This window comes from Phaethon aethereus (genome assembly GCF_964289735.1).
Source record: "Phaethon aethereus genome assembly, chromosome: 2".
NCBI classification, from domain to species: domain Eukaryota; kingdom Metazoa; phylum Chordata; class Aves; order Phaethontiformes; family Phaethontidae; genus Phaethon; species Phaethon aethereus.
This window is the reverse complement of record NC_138582.1, coordinates 127,795,951-127,810,237: the sequence shown is the minus strand read 5'-3', so window position 1 is coordinate 127,810,237 and position 14,287 is coordinate 127,795,951. Positions and strand designations below refer to the sequence as shown.

Here is a 14,287-nt window from a genome sequence, read left to right as displayed (position 1 = left end):
GGGCAAACATGGGTATTTTCTGAAAGAGCACATACTCAAGCTAAGGCACGAGCTACACTATTATCCAAGAATAAAGGAACATGTATTACAGGTCAGCCAAACTGGTAATGCAGACCTCAGTCGCTTTGCCACTGACCTAAGCCTCTGTTATGACAGCTTGGATAGCATTATTTATATTGCTGTACACTATGATTCACTTTCTTTAAACCCTCTTCTTGGAATTCAGCCAAATGAAAAAAGAAAAGAAAAAAAAAATTACTTAATTACATTTAAAGGGAACGGTAACAGCCTGTGTAACTTAAACACTATTTCTAAGTGTTTCTATTTATTCCCACTGATTGCTTTATTTTTGTAACATACAATTATCTTCTCTCCAAGTTACACTTGGCTGAAGAGCACCAAAATTCCACCTCAAATGGTATTTTCAGATGAACTCTGCCATCCTCCAGAATCAGCTCCTTTTGAAGTTGTTGAGAATTTTACCACGTGGTCCATGGTGAAACTCCCAACTTTGCCAAAAGCAGAGTTAAGCAAACAGCATCTTCTAATTTTAAATGAGCACAGATTCTCATTAAAGCCATTGTAACACATCCAGAAAGGGCTGGTGGCAATTCAGAACGTAAAGAGATCATTTCAGAAATTAAAGCCAAAACACTAAGGCATAAGGCAAAAAATATTAATAAATGGAAACTGCACAGGTAAGTGATCAAGATTTTCATTTATACATAAAATTATCATTATTTCAAATATTATAATGCTAAACACTAGAACTTGAAAAAGGTAAGTACAATAAATGCACTGACTGCATCTTTATCAGTGAGCCCCCCAAAATCCCACTTACTTTAATAAATGAATATTTACTTTTTCAATTCATCTTACATGATAAAAACTTTATACTAATTAAAATAAATAAAATGTTTAAAAATAAGTTGGTGTGCTATCATATATGCCCTTTACAATGGAGAGGATCAGAACTGTACACACAAATACCACAAGCAATTTGTAATCCATAAAATAATACTGATTATAAACCTATTACAGAATTAGACTACAGCTAACTTAATCAAATACACAGTAGATTTAAAAATTAAGAAATATATTTAATGAGGACATGAAATACTCTAAAGTTTCAGTCTTAGTGCTGAGTAAATCAGACTCTGAAAGTCAATGGAAAAATGCAAGTAAAAACTGGAACAAAAGAATTCAAGAGTACTAGTGTGGCAAGTATGTAGAACATCCTATAGACCAAATTGTTGTCTGTAAATCCAATTTATATTGTGTAAACATGGAGCGTCCAGAATGACAAATACTGACTTGGGACTGTAACTACAATTACTGCACTCATACTGCTACTGGATAATAATGAAGTTCAAGAGTGAATTAAAAAAAAAAGTAGCATAACATGGTGTTTATATATATTTTAAGGATTAACTAACCACCTGACTTAAGGCTCTAGGCCACTTTGGCAAAACAGAAGAGACAGAATCCAGAAAACACGAGCACATAGTAGAGACATAAAACACAGTAGTTCTTGTCAAGAGCACATTAATATTTGTTCTATGAAATCACAAAAAAGTATACCCTGCAAAAACAAGCAGTAATTGCCTGCATGGAAAACAAACTTCTGTAGCGCACATTATAAACAGAGGTATTGCGAAATTCTAAGCCATGTGGACCAGTAATCACCAGCAAAAGCTGATTTAACTTTTATGCACATATTGATTATTGAAAATAATATGCATTCATTACAATTGTCCTATTTAAAAATGAAAATAAAACTTCCAATAAAATAAATAGCTGAAGTGTGATTACCACTCATCTTATTTGTAGGAAAATCTTCTCATTATGCAAGCATATCTACAGTGCCCTAAACAATGGCAGAATTAAATACAGGTCGCTCCTTAAACTGGAAATCACACTTCCATGGTACAATATCCTACACTGATATTATATACACACACATAAATACACGCAATTCCCCTCTATAAAGATGTTTCGGCATCCACGTATTTCACAACAGGTGTATCTTCCACATTTATTTTCACACTTTCTTGTTTTTCAGGGCTGTTTGAAAGCAAAGAGGAAAATTTAAGGTTTGGTTCACTTTAGTAAAGGTTAACTTTCAAACATTTTATACTTAACAATGAACATTTTAAGCATTTATGGATACTTTTATGATGATGCATTTCTATTACATTCTAGTAATTGTTAAATACTATTCACAGGAACAGTACAAGCTTAAAAAGAGACCTCATCTATAAATACCATTTCCAGTCCCACTGCTTTTATTGATTCTATTGATTTTAAATTGTTTTGCAAAACATCTTTTGGAAAAAAGCCCAATACACACGACTGTGTAGTTAAAAAGTACTCAAAAACCACACAGCAAGCAATATTATTAATACTGCTTAATTATTGGGCACAGAAACAATTTTGTTCACAATACGAAACTGGGAAAACATTTCAGTCTTTTCAAAATGGGGAACCACCCTTCTAACAACAGTAGAGAACAGCTGGAAATCTGCATAAGCATCCCTTCAAGTGGAAGACCCTGAAGAGAAGGCACTGGCTGGCACCTGGACAACTGACACTCTTAGGGACACAGCCACTGAACAGTGGTTTGTACAAAGACAGAGAGGGACATCGTCAAGTAGTTACATGAAAATAGAAGAGAAATTGGAACAGTGTAAGAGGGAGGATTCTCTAGGCATGGATTTTAGAAGAGACAACACATCTGTGGAGTTGCTTTTTAAGGAAAAAAAGTATTAGAAATTCATGCAAAGAGGAACATTCTGAGATCCCTTTGAAAATATGTGTGCCTGGACTTCACATGGAGTCTATAAAACATGAGTGATAGTGGAGGGAGAAAGAAAAAGCAATCAGTTTGGGAAAGACAAAACGAATCTAAAAAATAAGTCTTTTAAAAAGGTAAGATTTTTTTTAAGAAATAATGCCAACCCACACAACATGTCATCTAGAATTCCAAATGACATTGCTTGCTTCAAACTGCATCCTATCTGAAAACAGCAGTGCCTACAGAACCATTTTTACCACAGCAATAAAAACCTGTCCATACTATCAGATGAAGATTGTTACACGGAAAAACCTTAAGAGAACTGAGATGAAATTTACTGGGAATTACTTCTGACTGAGCACTGGTGACATCTCTAAATCTCTCCAACACCCACTATAGAAAAAAGGGTAGCAAATACTGTAAAACAGCAACCAATTAATTGAGTTAAGGCTCAAGGAAATCCTGCCTTCTAAGAACTTCCAGATTCATGCAATATCAGATTGCTTCTTAAAGGCTGCTTTCCAGCACCAGTGCTTTTTATTTTCAATTTGTAGTTTTAGCAAGTCCCCTTCTAAGATGTAATTTTTACCAGTACTAATCTCAAGTGGAGCATGTTATGGCATCAAAGGGAAATGTCTAGCAGAATATTAAAAAAACAGAGTAAAAAATACTGAGTATGACGTTTAGATCAAAAAACATTGCAAACTGGTGAGAAGACTAATTTGCTAGTGCTGCCTATAATTCTATACTAATTTAAGCAGTTCAGGAAACAGGAAAGCACAAGATGGAGTGATTCTAACTTCCTGCAAACCAAATCTAAAAATTTTAGTTCTTCTGGAAAGAGAAATACAGGTCTGTATCTCTTCAAGCCTTATACACCCAATGACCATGAGCTAACACAGCAGAAGCATCCACAGATTCTGTAACAGGTTTCTCAGAACTTAGCATGAAAGAACATAAACAATTAAAATACAAGGGTATACTGACATTCATACTCTGTTACCTATCTAATGCCTCAGTTACCTATCTTCCTGTCAGTCAAGCGTATAGAATCATAGAAACATTTAGGCTGGAGAAGACCTTTAAGATCATCAAGTCCAACCATTAACCTAACACTGCCAAGTCCACCACTAAACCATGTCCCTAAGTAGCACATCTACACCTCTTTTAAATACCTCCAGGGATCGTAACTCAACCACTTCCCTGGACAGCCTGTTGCAATGCTTGACAACCACTTTCAGTGTAGAAATTTTTCCAAATATACAATCTAATTCCTCCCCCTGGTGCAACTTAAGGCCATTTCCTCTTGTCTTATCACTTGTTATTTTGGAGAAGTGACAGACACCCACCTTCTACAACCCCCTTTCAGGTAGTTGTAGAGAGCAATAAGGTCTCCCTTCAGCCTCCTCTTCGCCCTGAACAAGCCCAGTTCCCTCAGCTGCTCCTCGTAAAACTTGTGCTCTAGACCCTTCACCAGCTTCACCGTCCTTCTCCGGACACACTCCAGCAACTCAATGTTCTCCTTGCAGTGAGGGGCCCAAAACTGAACACAGTGTTCAAGGTGCAGCGTCACCAATGCCAGCTACAGGGGAACAATCACTTCCCTACTCCTGCTGGCCACACTATTTCTGATTATACAAGCCAGGATGCTGTTGGCCTTCTTGGCCACCTGGGCACACTGCTGGCTCAGATTCAGCCAGCTGTCGACCAGCACTCCCAGGTCCTTTTCTGCTGAGCAGCTTTCCAGTCTCTCTTCCCCAAGCCTGTAGAGCTACACGGGGCTGTTGTGACTCAAGTGCAGGATCCGACACTTAGCCTTGTTGAACCTCATACAGCTGGCCTCAGCCCATCAATCCAGCCTGTCCAGATCCCTCTGCAGAGCCCTCCTACCCTCAAGCAGGTCAACACTCCTGCCCAACATGGTGTCGTCTGCAACCTTACTGAGGGAGCACTTCATCATCTCATCCAGATCACTCATAAAGATATTAAACAGAACTGGCCCCAGTACTGAGCCATGGGGAACACCACTTCTGACCAGCAACCAACCGGATTTAACTCCATTCACCACCACTCTTTGGGCCTGGCCATCCAGCCAGTTTTTTACCCAGCAAAGAGTAAAAAACCTGTCCAAGCCATGACCAGCCAGTTTCTCCAGGAGAATGCTGTGGGAGACAGTGTCAAAGGATTTACTAAAGTCTAGGTCAACAACATCCACAGGCTTCCCTTCATCCACTAAGCGGGTCACCTTGTCACAGAAGGAGATCGGGTTGGTCAAGCAGGACCTGCCTTTCCTAAACCATGCCGACGGGGCCTCATCACCTAGTTGCCCTGTACATGCCATGTGATGGCACTTTGAGTGATGATCTGCTTCATAACCTTCCCCAGCACTGAGGTCAGACTGAAAGGCCTGTAGTTCCCCGGATCCTTCTTCTGGCCCTTGCTGTCGATGGGTGTCACATTTGCTAACCTCCAGTCAACTAGGACCTCCCCAGTTAGCCAGGACTGCTGATAAATGATGGAAAGTGGTTTGGTGAGTACTTCCACCAGCTCCATCAGTACCCTTGGGTGGATCCCATCTGGCCCCATAGGCTTGTTTCTGTCTAAGTGGTGTAGCAGGTTGCTAGCCACTTCCCCTTGGATTATGGAGGCTTCATTCTGCTCCCCATCCCTGTCTTCCAGCTCAGGGGGTGGAGGAACCTGACAACTGATCTTACTATTGAAGACTGAGGCAAAGGCAGCATTAAGTACCTCAGCCTTTTCTTCATCCTTTGTCACTATGTTTCCTCCCTGCATCCAATAAAGAATGGGGATTCTCCTTAGCCCTCCTTTTGTTGCTATTGTATCTATAGAAACATTTTTTTATTGTCTTTTACGGCAGTAGCCAGATGAAGTTCTAGTTGGGCTTTGACGCCTCTCATTTTCTCCCTGCATAACCTCACAACATCCTTGCAGTCCTGCTAAGTTGCCTGCCCCTTCTTCCAAAGGTCATAAACTCTCCTTTTCTTCCTGAGTTCCAACCAAAGCTCTCTGTTCAGCCAGGCCAGTCTTCCCCGCCACTTGTCTTTCGGCACATGGGGACAGCCAGCTCCTGCGCCTTTAAGTTTTCTTTCTTGAAGAATGTGCAGCCTTCCTGCACTCCTTTGCCCTTCAGGACTGCCTCCCAAGGGACTCTGTCAACCACGCTCCTAAACACACCAAAGCCTGCTCTCCAGAAGTCCAAGGTAGCAGTTCTGCTGACCCCCTTCCTTACTTCTCCAAGAATTGAAAACTCTGTCATTTGTGATCACTATGCCCAAGACAGCCTCCAACTGTCACATCACCCACAAGTTCTTCTCTCTTCACAAACACAAACTTTGTGTGGTACTCAAGTTTTAAAAAATGTTTTAAAAACCTTTAAAACATTTATTTAAGCATTTTAAAATGTTTAAACAATACAGGTTGATGATTCACTGAAAATGGTGCCTGCACTAATGAGTCTCTTCAGCTTTTCCTATTACAGTAACTCCCAAGTTCTCTCTTTGTCTCCTTCTTCACCCTTGGTTAACCTACCGTCTGGGCAAAACAAAGTCTATTTCCATACCTAGTTTGGAGCAATGCACATACTGAATAAAGAGATGGCATACAAGTGCTAAGTGGTCAGTCATTACTGCTGTTTCCATGATGCAAGCTAAACAGTACCTGATAGCTTGGATGATTATGTATGAACACTCCCTCCCCACCAAATCTTTCAGAGACGTAAATTTACACAAAAGTTGACAATTTCATATCTCTGAAACCTGCCTTTCTTTGACAGATCTAGCTGAAATGGATCAACCAAAAGAAGATGCACGTACAGACAACAGGATTGCATAAGCTTAGTCTTCAAAGTCGACCAGGCCAATTCTCCCCTCTTTCCTACATAAAAACCACTAAGCAATAGCTGCACTGTGACAGAACAGTCCACAGATACCAGTCCCTATAAATTACGAGCCTTTCAGGAAGTTGGAGATATTCTATACAAATATTCAGGATTTGGTTTGCTCCCCTTGATAGATTCAGCAAGACAGCGAAGAAACTAGGACAGAATAGCAGAATGATTCATTGCACACAGACTTTCTTGTTTGATGGGGAGCTCACTGACAAGGAAGCTCCTGGCCAACACGGAAGAGGCATGTCAGCTTACAGGAAGTCTTCATAGCACAGAGGACTCCAAATCTGTCTAGTACTTCATTCAAGTCTACTTCCTACCCAGTGAAGATAATATTTGAGCCAGGTTTAATTTTCAGAGTTTAAAAATGATCTGGAGAAAGACAAACAAAGCAACCAACCCACCCACAAAAACAGGGGGCAGATCCTAGGGAAGTATAAAGCAACAATGGAAGTGCTGGACTTACCTTTTATTCCCCATGGCATTTGTAATGTTCAGGATCAAACAGTTCCCATGCTCATATACACTCTAGTAAAGCTTTTAGAAACCCTAAGCCCATCAGAGTAGCATACAATTGTATTAAGAAAATAAAGATGAACTTTAAAATTGTAATAATACATTTAATAAAATAATTTGAATTCCTTATAGAAATTGTTTCACTTCAGAGTAAAAAGCAAAGATTAAGTTCAAATTCAAGTTCCTCAAAAGTAAAAAAATCAATGCAGATTTACGAACCACGTATGCCAATTTTTTTGAGATACACTTCAAGAAATACAAGTATAGCTATCAGCTGATAAAACACAAGACCATAGTTAGAAAATGTGTGAGTAATTATAGCTACCTCAGGTTAGCTCTGGTTACTTTGGCATTCTCAGTACTCATGGCAAGAGCCTTCCACTGTGCGGTTTTGGCCATTTCGTCTGATATGTTTACAATTGAGGGATCAATGCTAAAGAACAAACATACTTTCTGGTTAGTATTCAATATCTTGCAACAGCATTATACTTATTGTCACTCATAATTTACATCAGTTGTGCCTTCTTTCAATATTTACACAGCCACAAGTTGACTTCATCTCTTATAAAGGTATTTCAACAAAAATTTGAAAATTTAACTCACTAGCGCTGCCTTAATCACATAGCATCTTAAAACAGTTTTTCACACAGATACCACTAAGACATTAAAAGTATTTGAGAGATACCTCATTTCTACATTACCTCTAACTTCAGAAAATTATTCCACATGCTCAAAAACAATGAAATGAATCATGCTATTCTACTAAGATTTTCATAAATCAGAATTGTTTTAAGCTATTTCCAGGAAATAATCAAAGGCAAAAGAGCAGATGTTAATAAAATTTTGAAACTGGTAACTCACCTGAGATTTAAAACTAGTAAAAAAAAAAAAAATATCTAGAAGTCACAATATCTAGGCAGGTTTCAAGTTATTTTTTTCCCACAGAGCCTTATTAGATGTTTTTCAAGGTTTTTTTTGCCACCAACACCACAAGTCTTGCAGAATAAAAGTTCACCCTCACAAAAGGTAAACTTTCAAAACCTATTTCCCTCTTTGCCATCCACAGATTTGTAAGTACAACAGACTTAAGTATTGTCTATAGATATGTTTTCTGTTCTGTTCCATACTTAAACTTCAGAATCTATCCCATGCCATCTGTAAGATTTCTTCAAATTGCACAGAAATCTTTCAAACACATTTTTCCTCAGGAAACCCCACAAGATGCAAGACAGTGAAATATACAGTAAACACCCATGCACACGTTGATGAAATCATAGTTCTACTGTGAGAAGAATTACCAACTCAAATGTTTTTTAAAAAAGCTTTAGCATTTTCGTTTGAGGTGCTGAAGTCTGACTAAGCCTGCTCTTAGACGATAGCACTCAGGAGGAATAGGGGTCTAATCCAAAAATCTGCCTGTTCCCAACTCAGATCAGGGTAGACCTGACACTACCCTAGATCCATAGGAAAGCCAATTTTTAACCTATGAACCCTTAGTACTAGAGAGGTTAAAAAACTAGCAAGGTATTTATCTGTAACATCTTCCAGGTGTGTTGAACTGTTGTCGAATATATGACAACTAAAGCTGAATACATCCCCAGTAAGGGAGATACATACTGAGAAAAAACACCTTCCAGTGCTGAAGGAACTTTCCATCAGTGAAATTCCAGCACTTCCTTTTCTGGAAGAGAACTGGTAATCCTGTCCTCACATTTACTTTCAGAAAATGACCTTTTAAAATAAAAATGGCTGCCAGTAAATATCACAGAAATAACAGACTTTAGCCCTCACTTAAATAAACCATCAAAGAACTGCACACTTAGACTTTTTCTGAAAAATCCAAGTAGCTGGTAAACACACGGCTCAACTGATGCTATTAGTTGCTTAATACTCAGTATTTCATGCACAGTAACACACAAGTATTCCATGAAAACTGACCAAGGAAGCTTCTTCACCTTGAGTACAGCTGGTCGAAATTGAGTCATCTGATCTGTTCAAGATGGTCATGTAAATTTACAATTAAGAGGCAGTTTTAAAGAACAATGCAACATAAAAATGCTACTATCGCACCATGAGATGTATCTTCATACTTCCTAGTCATGGATGAGTTACAAGCTTGGGAAAAAAAAATTAATTCAACTCATACATGACCAACTTAATATAAAGCAAATTACAGCACATGATACAAAAACTCTTAAAAAGACACCATTTCATTATACCTGTATTTTAGGGTTTTTACAGGAAAACCCAAATTCGCTTCTCCATATGCAAGGTGCACACTTTCACTGTCCCCTGTCTGAAGCATTCTCTCCACTTCCTGTAAATTCCAAGTAAAAAGTTTATAAAATTACTCATACAGCAGAAATCAAAGAAGTATCTCATGCTGACAGTTCATTTTCAGAGGGGTAAAGGGCATTTTTCTGTAGGTACTGGAGTTGAATCCAGGAGATTCAGTTTAAGACCTTTTTTTCTTAGAAGTGTTTTATCAAGTAGGGGGGAGTGGGGAAGGAGGGTGTTACACGTTTTGTAAGGAGTTCAGCTAGCTGGTATACAGTTAGGGAAGACATTTATGGAGCAGTTCTACAAGCTATATTAGTACATTAATGGTAACTAGCAGTTGGTTTTAACTACAGTTCTGCAAACACACAAAAGCAAAATGTCCCTGATATGATGAAGAGTTTTGTGATTAATTCAAGCAGGGTCGAGATCCCTACTCCACTGCTTTTCTTTCCCATCTACACTCACCTTCTAACCTGATGAAAGACAAAGAAAACAGCATTTTATGCTAAGAACTGCTTCCTTCCACTTTGGTTGCTAATTTTAATCACAAATAAGAGTCATAGTTCATAATAGCATCATCAAAACAGTGACTTTTTCTTAACTTAATTGCCAGTAAGAGCTCCTCTAGCATTAAATCTCATTAGTAAAGAATTTCAAAATGTGTATTTGGTGTATAAGGTCATATGCTCAGGCCACTTAAAATTCTTTTAAATCTCACTGAGTATCTTCTAGTATTTGACAACATACTTAGTTTAATTGTTTTCACACTTACTGCTTTTTGTTTTTTCTTTTTGTCATCTTCTTTCTTCTTTTTACTTTCTGGCATAAGATCATCAAGCCAGCTAAGCTCTCTTTTGGTGAAACATAAATCCATGAGCTTGCGAATGAACACTAACGCTAAAACCTTAAGGGAACCAGAAATAGAATTATTTATATTAAACTATTCAAATGAACAAAAATGCACACACACTTTCAGTACATTCAGAATCTTTAACTGAAGCCCTTTCTTGTAGTACTAGTTTCATCTTACCACAAACTTAATTAACTTCCACTTTCAATAGCTATTCACAACTCAATTGCTTGTTTTCAAGAAATGAAAAGTCCTTGCGTTTCAAAAGTGAACAACTTGTACTACAGGTTCTTTTGTTTCTTTCCTACTCCCTTCTTTCTTACAGCAGCAAATACGTTCTGAAGGGATCCTGGATGATGCACATACTCTTGGAAAACTATTAACTTTTAAAACAGATAACTTACCATCATAGGGAAAACAACGGCAGCTGCTGAGGCTTTAATCACCCACAACAGAACTAGACAAGTGAGCTGAACAACTGTAAAGATATGGACCTTCCAGAGTGGCACATAACGTAGATAAATCAGGTCGGGTTGATGTTTGGCAGGCATTCCAAAGAGTTTTATGCGGTCAAAAAACTGCATTGAAAAATAAAATCATCCTGCAGTTAATTATTTTTTTTCCCTCCGGCAGGAAATAAACATTTTTAGGGGACTCCAGAAACATAAGTTAATCCCAAATAAAATACTAATGAAGGGCACTGATCATTTGAGAGGGTGGGGCTGGAGGCTGTTTTGTTGGGGTTTTTTCCCTTGCCTCTCATTACTGCTACAAAATTTCAGAATATTTCAGAAAATTTGCTCAGCTACACTACTGAAAGAATAAATGCAAAAGAACTGAGAAGTGAAGGTACAACATGGTTAAGAACAAATATCTGAACATGAAACTCAGGAAATTATTCTACATACTATCTGGACAACATGAGATAACTTTATTGATGCCTACATAAAGTAACATGTAAGAGTTTCCTTTTCATTTAGTGATAAACAAAAGCACATTGCTCATTAAAATCAGACTTTACCTGAATGCCTTTTAATGAAGATACTCCCATGTAAAGAAAGACACCATACAAAACTGGCATTGGAATAAACTGAGGAGGAAAAAGCACCCACACAGTTACTTGTGCAATCAACATGGCATAACACAGCAGTCCATATTAGTGAAAGACATGGACCAAGTTATTTTTTACTTTATATTTTACTTAAGTGAAATCTGTAGAAGCTGACGTTCTTTATTTATAGAGAAAATACATGCATCATTGAGCAGCAAAAAAATCTAGAGCTAACAAGGCTATCACCAGGAGTAAAAAAGTAGTTCAGTCTTGACTGCCCGTTCATTCAATTTTCTAGGTTGCAACCCAGATTTCTATTAATGCTAAGTATGTTGCTTTATGTTGCTATCTGATAGGAACTGTACTGAGATTACCAACTTCTTGAAATTGCCATATGAAGTTTTCATCACTAGTCTTACACTTCTGGAGCAGGCGAAACAAAAAACCCACCACACCTACTGAGCTATGAAAATCTGCTAATTATTCAGGGCTAAATTTTGCTCCAATAAGATCAGCTTTACGCTTACTAAGATAATGGAGTTGTCCAATGATTTCAGTGGCACTTGCATCAAACCTCTGTAGCCTACACAAAGCAAGCAAAGCTTTCTTTGCTCCTGAATTCATGAAACTCCTGAATAAAGGACAGCCAAGATACAATTCAAAATCTTAATAAAAACTGCTGCTATCAAGCCTGAACAAAAGTCTTTACTGAAACTTAAATAGTGTGGAATAAATGTATGTCTTAGGGATTCATTACTGCATGTGAGTCTGTCTCTATATATATAAAAAAAAAAAAACACACACACACATATATAAAGTTAGTGTCTTCACTGTAAGCTGTATAATTTGACATGCTAGTACTTCATTTATGTTAACTTCTACTGCATTAAATCAGAATAAATCCATACATGGAAAAAAAGCACAGCAACCTACAGGTGCAAGGCTTTGTTCTCTTTCCTTCTTTTGAACAGTAACAGCCATTCACATTGAAAAAGAAAAACATTTCATAAAGAGCAAATAGTAATAATTCCATTCCCGTTATTCTTCCTTCCATTAAAAAAATTTTAAAATTAGCTGTTAAAACATGGGGTAAACATCTAGCTTCAGCAATCGGCACCTTTATCTTTTGCTTCTGAGCAACAATACAACTATTTCAATATTTCTCATTCCAATTCTAATCATTTGCATTATACAGCTGAGCTCTCAGTAGCTTTCCAACCAGAAATCTATAGCTGTGTGTTCATAGGTTTATTCCTTCCCGTTGTCTAAAGCTGAACAGCTATTGAAAGCTACGTTTTTGTGAAATGACTTGTCATATATCTTTCAACAGACTTTTATGAAGTTCTTTAACGGTACTAGCAATTACGCAATTTATGCCATATCTGCTATTTTGGCAACAAAAAGACCATTTTTTCATTTCTCCTTTTAACCACTGGATTTGAAACAACAAAGCAGAAGTTGAACAGATTTTACTCAAATCTGAGCAAAAAGGCAACCAACCGATTGGTTTTCTTCCAATAAAATCTTCAGAAGGGCACTATGGATATAAATTAAGAGACAAAATATAAACTGAGGCCACAACAGGACCTGCAAAATCTCTATTATACCATGATGATGTCTAAGATAATCTTAACACTCTAAACATCAAAGGAAGTTTAATTAGCTGAAGAGAAGAATGCGAAGTCAACAATGTCACTTCTGATGATCACTTTTTAAATCAGATGTTTCTGTTTCTTCTGCTATATTATATTACTTTGCTCAAGTAACTTTGTATCTTTATCACACTCCTTTTCTCTCTCCATTTATGCACTCACATAGAAACTACAGAAGAGCTATTTTAGGTAACAGACTCGAGGAACTAAAAAACAGCTGGCGAGAAAATCAGGTAACATGGACAAAGGCTGCCTTCTTCACTACTCACTACATTTCTAGCTTGCTCAGATTTCATTTTCTTACATCTCCCCCCATTGCTTCTATTCAACTAACAGCTGTTAGTAATTTGAAAATGAGTCCAGGCATATTTTACTTAACGTAATAAAACTTTCTAACATTATGAAATGCTAAATTACAATATCAAAATCAAAAGCACAACAAAAATACAAATATTTTGGAAAATTTGTCTTTTACCTTTAACACAGAGGTCATGAACACCGACAGCCCCATCAGGACAAAAATCATCAATCCTGTCACTCGCTGCTCCCGGATTCCCAAAAACTTTGGTTGCTCTCCTGGTGCTGAGCATTCAGATTCAACTTTCAGGCTATTAACATGACTTATAGACAGGACAGTTGCAGCAACAAACCATGGTAATCCCATGATAGAACATATCCCCAACATAACACCAACCATGAGCAGATCAAGATGATAACCACAGCCTTTCTGTAAAATTAAACAAACAAATAATTTTATAAACTTTCTATTTCTATGATACCATATTTACAACTTAGCTGGTAAACAACAGATAGCTACAAAAAAGTTAGATACTTTGAGAGTGTCTACAAAATTAAATTTGTTCTTTACTAGTCAATACACACATTTATTTAGTAGCTCTCGGTAATGTTTCACAGACTTACAGAATGAACCTGATTTAAAATAAACAACTTGCACAACATTAGAGTTTTGTGAAACTGACTTTTACCTTCAGCTTATGCTCCTTCCTGTTTATAATAACAGCTGTTATTTGTTGATCCATGAAAATAAGAATGGTACAGAGTAAAGCAGGAACAGCAGCTATCAAGAGGGTCCACCAAGGATTGCTTCCAAGAGGATCTATGAACCATCCTCGGTCTTTTCGGGTGGGCTGAAAAAACAAACATCAACAATAAGAATTAAACAACTAAGATAAAATGCAGATTTTATTGCTACAGACAGCTGCAATAAACAGATCAA

The 14,287-nt window shown here is 37.5% G+C and overlaps 1 protein-coding gene across 4 annotated transcripts in view; it reads right to left on the bottom strand.

The window, feature by feature from the left end:
• Nucleotides 1–1,982: 1,982 nt before the first annotated feature.
• Nucleotides 1,983–14,287, bottom strand: part of SLC4A7 (solute carrier family 4 member 7) — a gene marked incomplete at both ends in the record, with an annotated part of 99,848 nt that continues 87,543 nt past the window's right edge. For all 4 annotated transcript variants that reach the window (XM_082015631.1, XM_082015629.1, XM_082015630.1 and 1 more), the window contains 8 exons: nucleotides 1,983–2,064; nucleotides 7,543–7,650; nucleotides 9,437–9,534; nucleotides 10,270–10,401; nucleotides 10,752–10,925; nucleotides 11,369–11,437; nucleotides 13,526–13,777; nucleotides 14,037–14,198. In XM_082015631.1, coding sequence (XP_081871757.1) covers nucleotides 1,983–2,064; nucleotides 7,543–7,650; nucleotides 9,437–9,534; nucleotides 10,270–10,401; nucleotides 10,752–10,925; nucleotides 11,369–11,437; nucleotides 13,526–13,777; nucleotides 14,037–14,198 — 1,077 coding nt within the window. The remainder of the gene's footprint in view (nucleotides 2,065–7,542; nucleotides 7,651–9,436; nucleotides 9,535–10,269; nucleotides 10,402–10,751; nucleotides 10,926–11,368; nucleotides 11,438–13,525; nucleotides 13,778–14,036; nucleotides 14,199–14,287) is intronic.